The following is a 21,372-nucleotide window of genomic DNA, read 5'->3' as shown; positions in this document are numbered from 1 at the left end:
TATGTAATTTTTCAGTAAGCAAATGTGACTAGAAAAATCTCTCTTAGAAGATATATGGCACCTAGTTTAGTTTTTTCATTTTATGTCAGTTTTAGGATAATTCCTTAAATGAGGTGAGGTATCTGTGCTCTTTCTATTATTTTTATTATAAAAAGTGAACTTGCACTCTTTACATATAAAAGGAATATGTACTGTGGCTATCAAAACCTTCAAAATGCATAAAATGGTCTTGTCCCAGTGGTATGTTCAGCTGTAATTGTAAAAAAAAAGAGTTATTCAATAAATTTTAGATACTTTAATATCTTACAGGTACAAAGAGATAACACAACAACTTATGGAAATCACCCTTACAGACACCCCTGTTCCTTGGAGGGATTTACAATACAGGCACAGCATATAACAAGTAAGTGATTATTACTGCAGCATATCTTAGTGGCATTTTACCCGTATAACGAAGTCATATTCTCATTAGATGCAGAATATAGTAATTAGATCGTTACCATAATGTTGGCTATCAGTATGGCCACAATGTGAATTCATTAATCAGTATCAAATATCGATGTTTGCACGATAAGTCTGAAATCTGTTATCTGGGCTCCTGAATGGTGTCAGGACAACAAGCCACTACGACTTACACAAATTAGCCAGCTTTATGATCAGGATGTCATTGTAAAGCTCACGTTACATCTTTGACACCAGTATGTAATATGCTTCGTTCAAATTTAGGTAAGCGGTAGTAAAACATAACAAAATATGATAGAAATGAAGGAAATGTTCGTTGAAGCGATGTGCAAGAATCTGTTGTAAGTCTCACATATAAAATCACCAATTTTGATGCTGAATGTCTAAACAGGTTACAGGCATAACAGTGTGATTTTGGTGTGATTTGTCAGTAAGCAAATGTGATTAGAGAAATCTCTCTTAGAAGATATATGGCACCAACTTTTCTTTTCATTTTATGTCAGCTTTGGGATAATTATTTAAATGAGGTGAGGTTTGTACTCTTTCTATTATGATTTATTATAAAAAGTGAACTTGCCCTCTTTACATATAAAAGGAATGTGTACAGTGGCTATATTGAAAAAATGGTTTTGCATCAGGTGTATTTTCAGCTTTAGTTGTAAAAAGAATTATTCAATAAATTTTAGATACTTAAATATTTTACAGGTACGAAGAGATAACACAACAACAACTTGTGGAAAACCCTCTTACAGATACGCCGCTCCTGTGTTGTGGAATTCTCTCCCATCCTGTACACACTTCATTCAGATTGAATATCTTGTTCTTTCATGGAATTACGTTATTTGTAAATGTTCCTCCTGTTCCTGGCAGGGATTTACAATACAGACACAGCATATATAACAAGTAAGTGATTATTACTGCAGCATATCGTAGTGGCATTTTACCCGTAGAACCAAGTCATATTCTCATTAGATGCAGAATATAGTAAGTAGATCGTTACCTTTGACTAACAATATGGCCTCAAAGCGAATTCATTAATTCGTATCAAATATCGGTGTATGCAAGATATGTCTGAAGTCTGTTATCTGGGCTCCTGAACGGTGTCAGGACAACAAGCCTCTACGACTTATATAAATTAGCCAGTTTTATGATCAGGGTGCCATTGTAAAGCTTACGTTACACCCTTGACACCAGTATGTAATATTTTGCGTTCGAATTTAGATAAGCGGCAGGAAAACGCAAACGAAATATGATAGAAATGAAGGAAATGATGGTTGAAGCGATGTGCAAGAAACTTTTGTAAGTCTCACATATAAAATCAGCAATTTTGCTGCTGAATGTCTAAGCAGGTTACATTCATATCAGTGTAATTTTGATGTGATTTTCAGTAAGCAAATGTGACTAGAGAAGTCTCTCTTAGAAGATATATGGCACCTACATTTTTTTCCATTTTATATGTCAGTTTTATGATAATTCTTTAAATGTGTTGAGGATTTGTACTTTTTCTATTATGATTTATTATAAAAAGTGAACTTGTAGTAATAAGATCGTTACCTTAATGATGACTATCAATATGGCCAAAAAGCGACAAAGCGAATTTATTAATCCGTATCAAATATCGAGGTATGCAAGATAAGTCTGAAATATGTTATCTGGGCTCCTGAACGGTGTCAGGAGAACACGCCACTACGACTTACACAAATTAGCCAGTTTTATGATCAGGATGCCATTGCAAAGCTTACGTTACACCCTTGACACCAGTATGTAATATTTTGATATGAATTTTAGATAAGCGATAGTAAAACACTTCAAAATATGATAAAAATGAAGGAAATGGTCGTTGAAGCGATGTGCAAGAATCGTTTATAAGTCTCACATATAAAATCAGCAATTTTGATGTTGAATGTCTAAGCAAGTTACATGCATAACAGTGTGATTTTGATGTGATTTTTCATTAAGCAAATATATGTCACCTGCTTTTCATTTCATTTTATGTCAGTTTTAGGATAATTCTTTAATTGAGGTGAGGTATCTATACGCTTTCTATTATGATTTATTATAAAAAGTGAACTTGCCCTCTTTACATATAAAAGGAATGTGTACAATGGCTATTGAAACCTTCAAAATCCCTAAATTGGTTTTGTCCCAGTTGTAAAAAGGAATTATTTAATAAATTTTAGATACTTAAATATTTTACAGGTACGAAGAGATAACACAACAACTTATGGAAAGCACACTTATAGATACGCCGCTCCTGTGTTATGGAATTCTTTCCCATCCTGTACACTCTTCATTCAGATTAAACATCTTAATTGTTGTTGTTTTTTTTTTCATGGAATAAATTTATTTGTAAATGTTCCTCCTGTTTCTGGCAGGGATTTACAATACAGGCACAGCATATAACAAGTAAGTGATTATTACTGCAGTTTATCTTAATGGCATTTTACCCGTATAACGAAGTCATATTCTCATTAGATGCAGAATAATTATATAGTAATTAGATAGTTACCTTTAATGTTGACTATCAATAAGGCCACAAAGCGAATTCATTAATCCGTATCAAATATCGATGAATGCAAGATACGTCTGAAATCTGTTATCTGGGCTCCTGAACGGTGTCAGGACAACAAGCTACTACGACTTATACAAATCAGCCAGTTTTATGATCAGGATGCCATTGTAAAGCTTACGTTACACCCATGACACCAGTATGTAATATTTTGCCTTCGAATTTAGATAAGCGGCGCAGTAAAACGCAAACAAAATATGAGCCGCACCATGAGAAAACCAACATAGCGATTTGTGACCAGCATGGATCCAGACCAGCCTGTGCATCCGCGCAGTCTGGTCAAGATCTCTGCTGTTCGTTAACGGTTTCTCTAATTGCAATAGGCTTTGAAAGCGAACAGCATGGATCCTGACCAGACTGCGCGGATGCGCAAAATAAATTGCCCGATAATTTGAAAAATGCTGCAATGCCATTGGACAAAAAATAATTTCAAATACTAACTCTGTAAGGAATCTAGCTATGCGTTTCAGCTCTGTGAAAATGGTCAATTTTAGTATAGGTTAGTTACACCAAAATTCGGCTCAAACGTAGCAACTTCGTTCATGAGGCAAAGAAACTCAACCGAGAGTTCAAAACTGAGCTGAACATACCAACGACTCCCCTAGGTAGTGAAGACATAATAAACCCACTAGCGAATGATCCGCCTCAGTGACTGTGAGGCTTGCTGTTCCTCGTCTTGACCGTGGGAAGCAAGAGGATGAAGGTATTCGGAAGAGCCTCACGCTTGCTATGATCAATGAACACTATCTTCCGGAATCATGGACTCATGTCTATACAGACGGATCAGCCACATGCACCGTCAAAGATGGAGGAGCAGGAGTTTTCATTCAATACCCATCTGGCAATATTTTTCATTTTTTTTAAATATCGAAACAATAATCTATATCATACCATACATGCATAAAGAAACAGAAATATTGATATTTAATACGATAATTTGATCATGTTTCTATTTGAAAGCATATAGCATTTTGGAAAAATCGGAATAGAAATATCTTACAAAGCAAAGATTTCTTTTCAAATATGTTTTCTTTCTACATTGTACATTGTATTTGTATATGTATATCTTATACTTGGAACAAACATTTAATTGCTTAGGAGATAATCTAGCTATAACTTATTTTTTGTTTTCCGAGTTTTCCCAAATTCTTTTAATAAATTTTGTACTATTTTACTTTGTGAAAATCGGAAAGAAAGTTATACTAATTAACTCTATCAAACAAAGTCATTTACCAAAGGAATGGAATTATATAACATTTATATGAAAGCATGATCAAAAACGAATAGTGTATTCTCAAGCTTTATAGGCGAATTAAAAGACAATAAAATTTAAGTACAATTATACGCAGAAACGTCCGTAAAATTCACTATAAAATTTATTACGGATGTGTACTGTGTCATTTTGCCTTCATACAAATCACGAGAAGTATTTCTGATAAATATTTATCCAGCTATTTCTTTAACAGCAAGTGCTAAACAACGTCTCATTTTGTATTTTTTCTGCATGGAAATTACTTTGCATGAACATTTTATCAATTTGAAATTTAATATTAATCTTTGCTATTAAGTTTTGTAAATATTATTCAAAGTCAATTGCCGATTTGTATTTTTTTTTTACTTTTATGAACCGTAAATTTTTATTTTTGAAAATAATAATAGTTATAATTTCATATATGTGTTCTTATTAATACCTAGACATGGAGATAGTTAGTGAAAATAAAAAACAGAAAACCTTTGACCAACTATCCGATTTCCGTCATTTCTTAATGCGGCGATTTCGCCGGCTAAAAATGCTTAAGATTGGCGGTCGTTTAAAAGTCATACATTTAAAAAATGATTCAAGATTTTCTTCCCATTTCAGGCTTGGATACTTGAAAATGATATGATGTTAAAATTATTAGATTCAAACAAAAAGTAAGAAACTTATAGCCAAGTACTTGATTTCCGCTTTTTTTTAATATGACGATTTTGACGACCAAAAACGGTTAATTTTGACAGACGTTTATACTTTAAATATATAGCGTTATTTTTCTATTTTTTCTACTTACCCCATGCACAGATGTTCAGAAAAGATTTAAACAACAAATTAGAAACTTATAGCCATGTAAATGATTTCCGGGTTTTCCAAATATGACAATTTCACGGCAAAAAAGGTTAATTTTCTAGATGCTCAAAAATGATTATGTATCAAAATATTTAGATTTAAACAACAAATTAGAAACTTATAGCCATGTAAATGATTTTCGGGATTTTCCAAATATGACAATTTCACGGCAAAAAAAAGGTTAATTTTGACAGTCGGTTATACTTTAAATATAGCAATATCTCTAAAAAAATTACTTGTACCCTAATCCTAGATGCTCAAAAAATGATCATATAGCAAAATATTTAGATTTAAACCACAAATAAGAAACTTCTGGCCATGTACATGATTTCCGGAAATTAGCCGCAAAATTTCCGGGTTTTCCGGGGAATACACCTGTCCAGGGAAACACTACATGCAGCCACAGGAAAACACTGCAGCAATTACAAGGCAGAGACTGAAGCACTCATGAAGGCCGTCTCAATGGTTGAATACTCGGCAGAAGAAAGCTCCTCGGTCGTCTTTCTCACAGATGCACTGTCTGTCATGGAAGCTCTGATCAACAATAAAGCCCCGCAACTAGCTAGGAGAATGCAGAGCCTGAGTATAACCTGCAAAGAAGCACTTCAGTGGATTCCATCCCATTGTGGACTTGCAGGCAATGAAGAGGCAGACAAACTGGCTAAGCTAGGAGCTCAGTCAGAACAACCAACAAAACCTGTGAGTTACAAGGAGAAAGTCACCATCATCAAGGCACTAACGAGACCAAGGATGGAGGAAGATACTTTTCATCTCCTTGATCGGTCTGAACAAGTGATGCTGGTCTGGCTTTGCTCAGGGCACGACAAGCTCAATGCTCACATATTCAAGAAATACAGACTGGCTTCATCGCCAACTTGTCCATGTGTTGAGGAAGATCAGACTGCGGAGCATATACTTCAGAGATGTAAAAGGCATGACCAGGAGCGAGCTGCGACTTGGCCGATAGATACTATCCACCAGAAACTGTATGGGGGCATTGAGGATCTGCGGCAAACCACAAGTTTCATCGAGGCTACTGGTCTGACAGCGTAGTCGCGAACGAGAAGAAGAAGAAGAAGAAGAAGAAGTATAGGTTAGTGTTTATTATAAATGCTTACTAATAAGTGGAGTGTTTGAAATTAGTTTTTGTTTACAAATTTAAGCTCCGCCTACAGTTTGTGACTTACTGGGTTAATAAACAACTGAAAGTAAATGTTGATTTACCAAAATAAATTTCCCAATAATTTGAAAAATACTGCAATGCCATTGGACAAAAAATAATTTCAAACACTACTGTAATATTTGATATCGAGAATACTATAGAACACGTCCGCTCGATTAACTAGACCTCTTTTTATTCAGAATATGTTCTGTGACATATAAAACAATCAGTTATACCACAACAGAGAATCAAACGCATCCAAACGTGGAAATTAAAATTTTACGAATTTTCCCTCATTTGACGTAAAGGAAGCGTGTCAGTGTAAGATAAATTATACTCTGATTATTGACAGGTGTAATTTTACATGAAATACAGTGAAAATTTCAGTTTACAATCCTGAATGACCTAAGAGTGAATTATAACATGTTTTCGCGACAATTATGTTTTTTGAACACTAGGACAACCCGACCGGCACGGCTATTGACCTTAACATTTAAAGACTTCCATTAATAGGGGATTTATCACTGGCGCGAAGTGCCGGGGATGAAAATCCCCGAGACGGTAACGTCCGTATATAGATATTCGTCTTTGCTGTTTGCATACAGTGCTTTAGGGTATAGTGGATTTTAGGGTATAGAGGATAGATTGATAAATTTTATATTTAGACTTGAATTATTGTATAAATTTTCATATCATTCTTTTACTGGCATGCAAACAGACATTCTGACATACATTTTAAATATTTGCTTGTTGTGTTATTTTTCATATGTCATCAAATGTAAAATAAAGGATTTACAGTCAACTCGTCCCCTAGTCAACTCGTCCCCCAGTCAACTCGTCCCCGATTTGGTCATTTCGTCCCCCTTGGCGATTTCAAATTGGTCATTTCGTCCCCCCTTTTTCGGCCCCCTTTTTTAAAACGTATTTTTGAAAAAAAATCAAACTATGATAAATTAAGTTGTTTTTTTTCTTTCAAATAAGTATATTTTATGCTAAAAATATACATAAGTTTTCGTTCGTTTTAAGAACTTTTTGCTTTAAAAATGATCGATTTAACAAGGAGGATTTTCTGGGGTTTTTTTTTCTTTGTTTTTGTAAGTCTGCTATGTTGGACAACATGATTACTGTTTAAATGTCCGTATTTGATGCTGCTTATTTTCAAACTCTTGAATAAGATTAAACTTTTTATTAAACTTTTTTATAACAAATAATTTCCTCACTTCAATCAACTATTAACACGTACATTTAATTCTACTAGGGGAAAATTTTGACACATTTCATTCGGTCAATCAACAACTTCTCATGCAATTAAATACCATTAACACCTTCCAATCAGCCCAATCAACGCCTTTTAGTGTGATTAATAACCTTTAACACCTTTCATATGCAGGGATATGCTCATTCTACCTTTTTTTAGAAACCACTGTCTCCCTACTTTTGAAGTATTTTTTTTTTATTTTAATGACAAAAATGAATATAAAGCATGTTGGTTATTTTTAGTAAAACATATGTGACAGATATTAGTTGTTTATAAATTCTTTATTGTATTTCTAATTAAAACTTTCTTTTATTATGACCAGGGGTAAGGATTTATTGCTCTCTCTTTTCTTACTATGATTTTTAAAAAGTTAGATTTTTTATTATATTATATTTTTAATACTAAGGGCATTGTCTTTATTTTTGTTTTATTTTATTTCAGTAAATTGTCTTATATTTTCAGTATATTTCTTTTATTATTTTATCAAACCTAATTATTTAAAGTTAACTATTTCCAATATAACTCCTTCAAAACTCACGATGATTTTAAATACAAGTTTTCAAAGTCAAAAATATCATAAAAAAAACAAAAATGCCTAAAATATCTAGGGGGACAGAAGTACCAAAAGGCGGACGAATTGACCAAAAGGGGGACGAGTTGACCAAAATGGGGACGAGTTGACCAAATTTTATCATGAGGGGGACGAAATGACCAATTTTGGGGGACGAAATGACCAAATCGGGGACGAGTTGACTGGGGGACGAGTTGACTAGGGGACGAGTTGACTTGATACCAAATAAAGCTATCCCCTATAGACTAAATCAGTGTATATGTAAAAAACGTCAGTGAATGAAAAGTATTTGATAGAAATTTAAAAAGCTGAATGTTTTTGAAAAGAGAATATATTATTATTCTGATTTATAGTAAAGAAATCTTGGAAAGTTTGTCAAGATGTGGATTTCAAACTAATAATGGAAAAAATGCCCAAAGCTATCCTGTACACCCTAAATCAGCGCATATGTAAACAGTGGCTTGGAGGGAAAAAACACATGAATTTCTATTAAAAGCTGAATGTTTTAAGAAGAATAGATGTTTTCTGTCTAATATACTGAAAAAAAACTACTATTTTCATTTCTTTGAATTGGAATGCAGGAAAAATTAGTTAGCTATCCGCTATACCCTAAAGCACTGTATACTGAGGCAATTTTTTCGATGTTTTCCGGTTCCGGTTTATGTAAAATCCGCTGACTGGTTGTCTTTATGAACATCCGAGCACCCCGAATCAGTCATAGAAACTCGTAAACCGCGCTAACATGATTATTTTACTTCTTTTTCGTAATAAAAACTGTACATGCAACTGAAAAACACTTTTAAAACAGTAAGGAAGTGTAAAGACCGTCAAGTTTCTGCGTGGAGTGCAAACAAACAAAACAGAATTCTAAAAGCTAGTGCGAGAACGCTGAATGACGTCACCGGCATGGCTTCCGTAAATTTTGCAAAGTATGATATTCGCTGTAAGAGGTATGATGACACTAAATGTAAACTACAGTTTAGAGCAAAGTTTCACTTTCTTGAGCGTTGAATATTTCTTTCTAAGCGGATATATAAAAGATAAATCCCCAGTGCTAGGCGGTGCCTTAATTCATATTAATACATTGACAACATTAACTACTTTGAAATACACAGAATAAGTCGTAACGGACAAAATGTTTCAGTTCTCCTCTCTCTCACAGACACTTGGGGGTCTGAACCTGTCCCCCCCCCCCCCCCCCCCCTCCCCAGAGCTCTCCACAAGCCCCGGTGGCCGGCGATTTCGCCGACTACTGACGGATGTACCGCCGGCTACTTTTCTCAAACTGAACAAAAAAATGATCTTCAAAATATGAAATAATAACCCGAAATTAATTGTTGAATGAAATCATAAACAAACCGCTACCATTACGGGCCTACCATTACTTTATACATGACTGTGTATTCCAACAGTTATGTATGCTGACGTCATATGGTTGTTGGTTTCCCAAGTCAGTGAATTGCGCAGGATCTTAGCGCATCTATTTTTAATCAGTCTCACCACGTGACGAGCACTGACGAATAGTTTAGCAATATGAGCGGGCACCTGTGGGTTTTCCCGCTTTCTTTATTTATCCGATCCAATGCATCCGTACGCAATATTTGCAAAATTAAATAGCAAACCTGTACTGTAAGTAACTAAGTAGAATTGATTAATTAATTTTTAGACTTGTTAGTTTCCATTCAGCCTGTTCTTCAGCCAGTACAACTTGTGCAAGCCCCCACCCTGAATCAGTTTAAACAGGGTGTGACCAAACTTGTACACAATGCTTAACATGATAGACCTGTTTTTAAACTGCTTTTATCTGTAAATCCTTCTTGTTTTTAACACTATCAACTGTATTTATACTGCAATACACACCGTGTATTACTTTTATCCTTCTATCCAATCTACTTTTAACTTCTTGTACAGGCGCGCAGCTGCACATAATACTCGCAGAGAGGAGCGCTGCAGTATAAATAGATAGATAGATAGATATTCTGACTGCTTGTAGCGTTATTTTAACAGGCACAATGCACTGAGAAAAATGTTTCGTACGCCGTTGCTCGCATGCTGTGCATGCCATGTAAGATTTTTCTGAAAGATTATTCTGAAAGATTACTCACTTGCCCAAAAGACGGTCAATCATTAATAAAGAAATATTTTTGAAACAAAAAATACGGACCTGGAAGCAATAGATCTACATGTCAAAATGCTCATGATCGCCTTTCTAATGGCTCATTGTCACAGGGGAAAAAATCAGAATTACTTTTTGGGCATTTTTTTTCTCAGAATACATTATCACTGTAATAAATTTAAGTGTATATGGCTCATGGCCTAGATATATATAATCCACCTATGTGCCAAGGCTGTGAATAAAGACTGTGATGCTGAACCGTTTTTGACAGATTTTTTGAAGATATATAATAACACTGGTTTAGAGTGAGGGTATGACTCTGATTTTTTATGTGAGGTCACAAATACATTTTTAAGACGAATTATGTTTTTATGTTTTTTTTTGTATAAAAAATATAGGTAGACAAAGCAAAGAAAAAACACCCCAAAATACACCAGATTGCACCATTGCACCCCCCGCTGGCTACTTTTCTGTCATCACTGACTACTTTAAACTTTAGGGAGAGCCCTGCTCCCAATCCGCCCCTGCCAACCATTTTCGCCTTTTACATCAAACTGAGCAATATTTAATAAATATAGTGTATAGTAAATTTGACTGCGTAACATCAAGCTGGGATCTATTCTATTTCTTGGACAAGAAAATCGTGTTTACATTGCGAAGTAAGTTATCTTGTGTTTTTTGAACATTGATAGAATATGGGAATTTTTTTTTTAAACATATTGAAATGGTAGTCGTTGGATGATCGAGACATGTGCTCAGTTTGTTTTAAAAAACGAAAATATATTGACTGAGGGTTGTCAGGGGCGGCCTTGGGAGGGGGAGGGGTGCTGACCCCCAAGTGTCTGTGCTCTCTCTCTTAAATCTTTGGCTGATATGAAGATCCAGGATATCGCAGATACAGGTAAAGATATCCCTGGGAAAGAAACATACAGCCCACACAAACCTATGCCTGATATTGAAATTTCAGCACAAGGTATCAAAAAACTTCTCAACAACCTTAATCCCCATAAAGCTGCGGAGCCCGACCAAATCAGACCAGTCATACTTAAGAATATTAGCCGAGAGATCTCCCCTATCCTTACAAAACTCTTCCAAAAATCCCTGCAGTCCAGTTCTCTGCCAGATATATGGAAAATGGCAAATGTTGCTCCCATCTTTAAGAAAGGCTCTAGGTCAGACCCAGCCAACTATCGCCTGATCTCTCGTAAACCTGTATCTTGTGTAAAACCCTGGAACACATTGTATCCTCTAGCATATGAAAACACTTCACAAAGAAAGATATGTTCTATGAATTGCAGCATGGTTTCCGAGAAAAGAGGTCATGTCAATCTCAGTTACTAATGGTAGTAGAAGATATCCTTCAATTCTTGAACCTGAAAAGTCAAGTTGACCTCATACTCCGTGACTTTTCAAAGGCGTTCGATATGGTCAACCATGAAAAACTACTCTACAAGCTGCATTTCTGTGGTGTAAGGGGCCAAACTCTTAAATGGATTAAAGCTTTCCTTGATAACAGGTCACAGTCAGTTGTAGTAAATGGGTAAACATCAAGCACCATACCAGTCTCCTCAGGTGTTCCCCAGGGTTCGGTCCTCGGGTCGCTCTTATTTCTTATCTATATCAATGATCTACCTGATTTTGTAAAATACTTTAATATGAGTGTAAATAGTATTTTTCCTTACATAAATTAGGTCACGCATCTCTTGCAATGGAAAATTACCAGCGTGATGTTTGATTTCATTGGAAACTCATGCCAGGGTAAATTCCTGTCGGTGCGTGAATAAAAATAAAAACGATGAAAATTATGTCATGCTTGTCGATGGGTGCATTTGAAATTAGCACTCAAAACACATGATCTTGTGTATAGAAAAAGAGGTATAAACACAATTACTGTCTCATCATACCAAGAGTTGATTAAAGTTTGTATAAATACACTAATATGACAGCCAGAATAGGTTACAAAAACATACTTTTTGGTTCATTTCAATAATCAATATTTTGACCGATACGAGTCATATGACAACTTTTCGATATGATATGCAGGGATATAAATTAACAGGGGCCCAGTAGCCCATGGCCCCTAGATTTTGACAGGCTGGGCCCCTAAATAAAAATAGCTAGTTTATATCCCTGATATATCATTCGAATCTATAATACCTGTATTCGATTTATATTGAAAACCAGTATACACACTTACTGTGTAGTGATAGTAGGTTTATAGGCCACTTCCAACAGCCTTGCTGTTGGGTTACCCTTTAATGACTTGGTTGGGGTGTCCACCTACGGATCACTAGGTTCAGTTGGGACCTTGGTATTTTCTCCCCAGATTTACTTTAATGGTGTTGGAAGTGTTTGACAGACTCATGCGATGGGCATGTCAAGAGTCATTCTGGAGAGCTGGATAGCTCTGAAAAGTAAAGGGTAGAAGTGTAGTGATAGTTAGGTTTACAGGCCACTTCCAACAGTCTTGCTGTTGGGTTATCCCTTTAGTGACGTGGTTAGGGCGTTCGCCTACGGATCAAGAGGTCCAAGGTAGGGACCTTGGTATTTTTTCCCCATGTTGACTTTACCTGCTTTTATGATACATAGCAAGAAATGAGGTATTTGTCATTAATGTAGCTTGGTATTCTTGTAGAGATTTGCGGTTTGCTGAAGATAGTGTAGACAAGTCAGCATCATGGTAGTGTTTGCCTGCAATGCTTGCGGTGAAAGCTTGAAGAAAAACCAGGTGGAAAATCACTATCTCAGGAAGTGTCGCAACTGTAATGTTCTGTCATGTCTAGACTGTGGCAAAGATTTCGTGTGAGTTATTTTTCCAAATATTTAATGGATAGTTTATACACATATCTAATGTTATGATGCTTTTCAAGGGATTGTACATTAATTTAGAAATCGCCAAACTTAAACGTATTGGATGTTAGACTTCACAGTCTGTTCAGCAAAGGTGGAATTTCAAGACAAGCAAGTTGGAGATAACCGACTTTTGACTGTATTTTAACTCATTTGTGCAGAACACTTTAAGCTTATTGTGTCTCCCCCTCCCCCCCCCCTCTGGGGGAGACATATTGTTTTTAGGGGTCCGTAGGTCACACTTCATTTCCGAGCAATAACTGGAGAACCATTTGACCTAGAACCTTCAAACTTGATAGGATTGTAGGGCTGCTGGAGTAGACGACCCCTATTGTTTTTGGGGTCACTCTGTCAAAGGTCAAGGTCACAGGGGCCTGAACATTGAAAACCATTTCCGATCAATAACTAGAGAACCACTTGACCCAGAATGTTGAAACTTAATAGGATGATTGGTTATGAAGAGTAGATGATCCCTATTGATTTTGGGGTTACTCCATCAAAGGTCAAGGTCACAGGGGCCTGAACATTGAAAACCATTTCCGATCAATAACTAGAGAACCACTTGACCCAGAATGTTGAAACTTCATAGGATGATTGATCATGAAGAGTAGATGACCCCTATTGATTTTGGTGTCACTCGGTCAAAGGTCAAGGTCACAGGGGCCTGAACATTGAAAACCATTTCCGATCAATAACTAGAGAACCACTTGACCCAAAATGTTGAAACTTCATAGGATGATTGGTCATGTAGTGTAGATGACCCCTATTGTTTTTGGGGTCACTCCATTAAAGGTCAAGGTCACAGGGGCCTGAACATTGAAAACCATTTCCAATCAATAACTTGAGTACCACTTGACCCAGAATGTTGAAACTTCATAGGATGATTGTACATGCAAAGTAGATGCCCCCTATCGATTTTGGGGTCATTCTGTTAAAGGTCAAGGTCACAGGGGCCTGAACATTGAAAAACATTTCCGGTCAATAACTTGAGAACAGCATGACCCAGAATGTTGAAACTTAATAGAATGATTGGTCATGCTGAGTAGATGACCCCTTTCAATTTTGGGATCACTCTGTCAAAGGTCAAGGTCACAGGGGCCTGAACACGGAAAACCGTTTCCTATCAATAACTTGAGAACCTCTTGACCCAGAATGTTAAAACTTTATAGGATAATTGGACATGCAGAATAAATGACCCCAATTAGTTTTGGGGTCACTCTATTAAAGGTCAAGGTCACAGGGGCCTGAACATGGAAAACAATTTCCGGTCAGTAACTTGAGAACCACTCAACCCAGAATGTTGAAACTTCATAGGATGATTGCTCATGCAGAGTAGATGACCCCTATCGATTTTGGGGTCACTCCATTAAAGGTCAAATTCACAGGGGCCTGAACATTGATAACCATTTCCGATCAGTAACTTGAGAACCTCTTGATCCAGAATGTTGAAACTTCATAGGATAATTGAACATGCAGAGTAGATGACCCCTATTGATTTTTGGGTCAGTCTATTAAAGGTCAAGGTCACAGGGGCCTGGTCATGTGAAATAATTTCCGGAAAAAAACTTGAGAACCACTTGACCTAGAATGTTGAAACTTAATAGGATGATTGGACATGCAGAGTAGATGACCCCTATTTATTTTAGGGTCACTTGATCAAAGGTCAAGGTCACAGGAGCCTGAACAGTGACTTGATAACCACTAAGCCAAGAGTGTTGAAACTTAGCAGGATGACTGGACATGCCAAGTAGATGATCCCTATTGCAGCCAACCATCAGTGTCTCTTTGACTTTTGCTCCTGACCCCTACTGACTTCTTGCCTATACCACTTTGCATTGGGGGAGACATGCGCTTTTTTGCAAAAGCATCTTCTAGTTATCTTTTGAGTCACCTTTTAGTCTGCTTCCATGTCATGAATAGGTATAGCTATGACCCTAGATGAAACTTGCTGCCTCCAGCTAGAGTAGGCAGAAGTTCATCAACCATGCTATTGCTGATTGTAGGTGTTACCTTCCAGAACTAAAAATGCAAACTTCTACAAACCTGTTTGGTAAACAAGTTGTACTAAACAGACAGTCATTATTTAACTGCAGTCACTGTTATATTTTATTTCTTAGATTTGTTAAGTAATGGTAGATACTCTGATTCATTGCTAGCATTTTTTTTTTTATTCCACAGCTTCTTAGTTGTTAAAAGATGTTTTGAACATTTTCCATTAAAAGCCCCCAAAATAGTTTTACCAGTACATGTTATATGTAGGATTCTTGTGCTTTCAAAATTTAGCTGCTCAAAACTTAGTAAAACTTAGATTGTTTGAAGTCACATTGGAATAAGCAAAATGCTCGATTTATCCAGCATTTTGAGTGATCCAAGCATAGAAAATATCTTTGGGACACCACTTGAATTTCTCAATCCATCTTTGATGCTCGAAGCAAGAGGTGTTTCGTTATACTATGTACAAGTAGCATTTACATGTCAGCCACACAATTAAATTATTGGAAAGTATTGTCACAGACACATACTATTTTGCTGTTGAGAATAGTGCACATTTACGTGAGCCACACAATAAAATTATCGGAAAGTCATGTAGCAGACAATTATTATTTTGTTGTTTAGATTAGTGCACAATTAGCACAAGAGCCACTTGATTAATTCATCATGAATGCTTTAACGATATTTCAGGGGCAATGACTATGAGCAGCATACAAAGTGTATCAGTGAAGAGGAGAAATACTCTGGCAAGAACTTTGTTCCAAAACCAGGCTCCAATAAAAATGAAATTAAACAACAACAATGGCTTCAGGTTGGTACATAATGTTGAAGGGTAGACTTAAGGACAGAAATCCCCACAAGGAATGACTGGACCATTTTACATCAAGTTATTTCCAGCCAAGCCCTCAGCATGTGTCATATTTTCCTCCACAACTTCCAGTTTAAGCTGATATAGCTAGAAACAGAACCATTTAATGTAATCACCCAGATTGAACACTAGTCTGGATTTTAGTCTCAAAATGGAATGAGCCTGGATTGCTAGCACCACTAAGCCTTGTATCACTGACTGTCACTGTTAAGTCAAGCAAGCATGCTTACTTAGCTTATTAGGGAGAGTGCAGGTCTGCAGATTGTGGGTCATGAGTTCCCAGGTGAGGTGTATGAAGATTAGATAACAGACGTGACTGAAATCATTCATCCTCCAATGCTGATTCATGTTAAGAAGCTGGCATTTACTTTCAAAGGACAGGTTAGTACTGGCACAGAATACAGGAACACTGAAGTTATCTACTTGCACTTACATAACTGAAATACTGTTGAAAAATGGTGCTAAATCCAAAACAAACAAATGTTAAGTCAAGCAGCTTAATAAAGCTCATGGTGAGCTTTTGTGACCGCTCAGTGTCCGTCGTGTGTCGTCCGTCCGTCAACAATTTCTAAAAAAATCTTCTTCTTGAAAACCACTGGGCGGAATTACACCAAACTTCACAGGAATGATCCTTGTTGGTCCCCTTTCAAAATTGTTCAAAGAATTGAATTCCATGCAGAACTCTGGTTGCCATGGCAACCTAAAGGAAAAACTTTAAAAATCTTCTTGTCTAAAACCGCAAGGCCTAGAGCCTTGATATTTGGCATGTGACATCATCTGATTGTCCTCTATGAAAATTGTTCAAATATGCCACTGGGGTGAAAAGAGGACCCGCCCTGGGGGTCCCAAGTTTTGCATAGACATAAAGGGAAAAAACTTTAAAAATCTTCTTGTCTAAAACCACAAGACCTAGGCCTTTGATATTTGGTATGTAGCATTGCCTTGTGGTCCTCTACCAAAATTGTTCAAATTATTACCCTGGGCTGAAAAGAGGCCCTGCCACGGGGGTCTCAAATTTTACATCTATAGACTAATTTAGGAATTTTTTTAAAAATCTTCTTGTCATAAACTGCAAGGCCTAGGCTTTTGATATTTGGTATGTTGCATTGCCTTGTGGTTCTCTACCAAAATTGTTCAAATTATTTCAAATTATTACCCTGGGGTGAAAAGAGGCCCTGCCCGGGGGGGTCTCAAGTTTTACATAGACTTACGTAGGAAAAAAACTTTAAAAACCTTCTTGCTTGAAATTGCAAGGCATGGATTTTCTTGTCAAGCCCGCTTGTGGAAGCGAAGAAATAGTTGTCCAAATGGCTGTTTGGTGTATGTGCGTGCATGCGTCCATCCGTCCGGATTTGTTTGTCCGGACTATAACTTTGGCATGCATGGAGCAGTCTCATTTATATTTGGCATGAATGTTAACCTCAGTGAGACAGAGTGTCATGCGCAAACCACAGGTTCCTATCTCAAAGGTCAAGTTCACACTTGGAGGACAAATGTTAAATTCAATAATGACTTTGTCCGGAGCATTTCTTCTTCATGCATGGAGGGATTTTGATGTAACATGGCACAAATGTTCACAACCATGTGACGAAGTGTCATGCGCAAGAACCAGGACCCTAGGTCTAAAGTCAAGGTCACAGTTAGGGGTCAAAGGTCAGATACAAGAATGACTTTGTCCAGAGCATTTCTTTTTCATGCATGGAGGGATTTTGATGTAACTTGGCACAATTGTTCATCATCATGAGACGGAGTGTCATGTGCAAGAACCTAGAATTACTTTCCTTTGTTGTTACTATAAATAGCTTATATTGTGCCTTTTTAGCTCACCTGAGCCAAAGGCTCAGGGTGAGCTATTCTGATCACTCACCGTCCGGCGTCCGTAGTCCGTCGTCCGTAAACTTTTACTTTAAACGACATCTCCTCATAAACCGCTAGGCCAATTTCATCCAAACTTCACAGGAATGTTCCTTGGGTGAAGCTCTACAAAAGTTTTCAAAGAATTGAATTCCGTGAAGAACTCTGGTTGCCATGGCAACCGAAAGGAAAAACTTTAAAAATCTTCTTCTCAAAAACCAGAAGCCCTAGAGCTTAGATATTTGGTTGAAGCATTGCCTAATGGACCTCTACCAAATTTATTCAAATCATGACCCTGGGGTCAAAATTGACCCCGCCCCAGGGGTCACTTGATTTTACATAGGAAAATCTTAACAAATCTTCTTCTCAAAAACCAGAAGCCCTGGAGCTTAAATATTTGACATGTAGCATTGCCTAGTGGACCTCTGCTAAAATTATTCAAATCATGACCCCTCCCCAGGGGTCACTTGATTTTACATAGGAAAATCATCAAAAAATTTTAAAAAATAAACCAGAAGGTCTAGAGCTTAGATATTTGACATGTAGCATTGCCTAGTGGACCTCTACAAAATTTGTTCAAATCATGACCCGCCCCAGGGGTCTCTTGATTTTACATAGGAAAATCTTCAAAAATTTTCTAAAAATAAACCAGAAGGCCTAGGGCTTAGATATTTGACATGTAGCATTGCCTAGTGGACCTCTACAAAATTTATTCAAATCATGACCCCCGGGGTCAAAATTGACCCGCCTCAGGGGTCACTTGATTTTACATAGGAAAATCTTCAAAAAGTTTCTAAAAATAAACCAGAAGGCCTAGATCTTAGATATTTGACATGTATCATTGCCTAGTAGACTTCTACAAAATTTGTTAAAATCTTGACCCCCTAGGGTCAAATTGACCCAGCCCCAGGGGTTACTTGATAGTACATAGGGAAATCTTCATAAATTTGCTAAAAATAAACCAGAAGGCCTAGAACTTACATATTTGATATGTAACATTGCCTAGTAGACTTCTACAAACTTTGTTCAAATCATGATCCCTGGGGTAAAATTGGCTCTGCCCCAGGGGTTACTTGATTGTACATTGGAAAATCTTCCAAAAAATTTCTAAAAATCATCAGTTTGACATTTGAAACATGTAGCTGATATTACTCATGTGAGTGATCCAGGGTCATCATGACCCTCTTGTTTATGACTAGTCGTAGGGAAAAATCAAGACCACTTTTCTGTAGTACAATATGCATGTTACATCCAATTTTGAGGTGTATTTTGACCTAACCCTACTGGTAAGGATTTTTGTGTGGACTTAGATTTTTATGCCCCCGAAGGGAGGCATATAGTTTTTGAACCGTCTGTCGGTCTGTCAGTCTGTCCGCAATTTTCGTGTCCGGTCCATATCTTTGTCATCGATGGATGGATTTTCAAATAACTTGGCATGAATGTGTACCACAGTAAGACGACTTGTTGCGCGCAAGACCCAGGTCCGTAGCTCAAAGGTCAAGGTCACACTTAGACATTAAAGGATAGTGCATTGATGGGCGTGTCCGGTCCATATCTTTGTCATCGATGGATGGATTTTCAAATAACTTGGCATGAATGTGTACCACAGTAAGACGACGTGTCGCACGCAAGACCCAGGTCCGTAGCTCAAAGGTCAAGGTCACACTTAGACGTTAAAGGATAGTGCATTGATGGGCGTGTCCGGACCATATCTTTGTCATCGATGGATGGATTTTCAAATAACTTGGCATGAATGTGTACCACAGTAAGACGACGTGTCGCGCGCAAGACCCAGGTCCGTAGCTCAAAGGTCAAGGTCACACTTAGACGTTAAAGGATAGTGCATTGAGGGGCGTGTCCGGTCCATATCTTTGTCATCGATGGATGGATTTTCAAATAACTTGGCATGAATGTGTACCACAGTAAGACGACATGTCACACGCAAGACCCAGGTCCGTAGCTCAAAGGTCAAGGTCACACTTAGACATTAAAGGTCATTTTTCATGATAGTGCATTGATGGGCGTGTCCGGTCCATATCATTGTCATTCATGCATGGATTTTAAAATAACTACGCATGAATGTGTGACACAGTAAGATGACGTATCGTGCGCAAGACCCAGCTCCGTAGGTCAAAGGTCCTAAACTCTAACATAGGCCATAACTATTCATTCAAAGTGCCATCGGGGGCATGTGTCATCCTATGGAGACAGCTCTTGTTTAAAATATTTACTTCCCTTTGTTGTTACTATAAATAACTTATATTGTAACTTTTTGCATTCATTTTTTATTTGGCATAAATGTTTGTCTCAATGAGACAGGGTGTCATATGCAACTCCTAGTCCTTTTGACAGCTGGCGGGCTCGACATATTGCCCGTGGGCATCTAGTTTTTATAAAACTGAGATAAATAAGGTTTGAATGAATATTTCAGCAAGTGCAGGAAGCTGTTGACAAATGTCGGACAAATCCTAGATTGAAGGCTGTGCTTATCAGACTGAAAGATCAGCCAAATGTACCAAGAAAGAAAAACAAGTTTTTGGTAAGTTGTGCAGTATAAGCTGTGATACCTACCAGTAACAAATACTTCTTTGTATTTATAGGTTATTAGATTTATATGGTGAAATATGGAAAGGGTGGCGGAGTGGTTAAGGTCACTGACTTCAGATCACTTGCCCCTCATCGATGTGGGTTCGAGCCTCACTCGGGGCGTTGAATTCTTCATGTGAGGAAGCCATCCAGCTGGCTTACGGAAGGTCGGTGGTTCTACCCAGGTGCCCGCTCGTGATGAAATAATTACACGGAGGGGCACCTCGGGTCTTCCTCCACCATTAAAGCTGGAAAGTCGCCATATGACCTATTGTGTCGGTGCGACGTTAAATCAAAAAAAAAAAAAAAAAAAAGAAATATGGAAAAGTTTTGCAGTGGAATATTGAGTGACCCAAGGAGGGAAGTATTATTCTGCGAAAGAATGAGTGAATATTCTCAGTGCAAATCAATCTTTTTAGTCCCCTACTGGTAACACCGGTGGGGACTATAGGAATGCCGTCTGTCCGTCCACAAATCTGGATCCTGCAATTACTCAAAAAGTATTGAAGCTAGGTTCATAAATCTTGGTATGTGAATAGAGGGCAATATGTAGATTAAGCACTTACATGACTTATGCTTGTAGGTCAAAGGCCAAGGTCACTGTTGAAGGTCAAGTAAAAATTGATTCCTCTCCATAACTTTTATATGCATTGATGGATTATCTTAGTGCTACACAGAAATGTTCCCCATGATGAAACAATGTGTCAACGCTTGACCTATGCTTGTCAGTCAAAGGTCAAGGTCACTATTGAAAGTTTTCCTCTTGTAGGGGACTTCTGTATTGCCACTGCAATACTCTGTCACTTGTTATTACATACTTTAGAACAATATTATGCCATTAAAGAATAAGTGTATATTTTTTAGCTCGACTATTCATAGAATAGTAGAGCTATTGGACTCGCCCATGCGTCGGCGTCCGCATCTGCGTCGGCGTCCGCGTCGGCGTCCGCGTCCCGATTTGGTTAAGTTTTTGTATGTAA

At 37.4% G+C, this 21,372-nt stretch overlaps 1 protein-coding gene across 1 annotated transcript; it reads left to right on the top strand.

Annotated features, from left to right (window-relative positions):
- The first annotated feature begins 6,531 nt into the window (after positions 1-6,531).
- LOC128559478 (cell growth-regulating nucleolar protein-like) lies at positions 6,532-20,398 on the top strand. Its single transcript, XM_053551234.1, has 4 exons — positions 6,532-6,618; positions 12,878-13,044; positions 15,775-15,895; positions 20,238-20,398. Exons 2-4 carry the CDS (start codon positions 12,920-12,922, stop codon positions 20,361-20,363), a joined length of 372 nt encoding a protein of 123 aa, XP_053407209.1. The 5' UTR covers positions 6,532-6,618; positions 12,878-12,919; the 3' UTR covers positions 20,364-20,398.
- The last annotated feature ends 974 nt before the right edge of the window (positions 20,399-21,372 follow it).

This window comes from Mercenaria mercenaria, chromosome 9 (genome assembly GCF_021730395.1).
Source record: "Mercenaria mercenaria strain notata chromosome 9, MADL_Memer_1, whole genome shotgun sequence".
In the NCBI taxonomy this organism is placed as follows: domain Eukaryota; kingdom Metazoa; phylum Mollusca; class Bivalvia; order Venerida; family Veneridae; genus Mercenaria; species Mercenaria mercenaria.
Note: the sequence above shows the minus strand (reverse complement) of the source record. Positions and strands in the feature narration are given on the sequence as shown.

What these genes read in the sequence shown, in the direction of transcription:
- LOC128559478 (XM_053551234.1), top strand. Translation starts at nt 12,920, where the DNA reads ATGGTAGTGTTTGCCTGCAATGCTTGCGGTGAAAGCTTGAAGAAAAAC. An exon ending in GACTGTGGCAAAGATTTCGT is followed by an intron (nt 13,045 to 15,774) that starts GTGAGTTATTTT and finishes ACGATATTTCAG; the next exon opens with GGGCAATGACTATGAGCAGC. An exon ending in AACAACAACAATGGCTTCAG is followed by an intron (nt 15,896 to 20,237) that starts GTTGGTACATAA and finishes TGAATATTTCAG; the next exon opens with CAAGTGCAGGAAGCTGTTGA.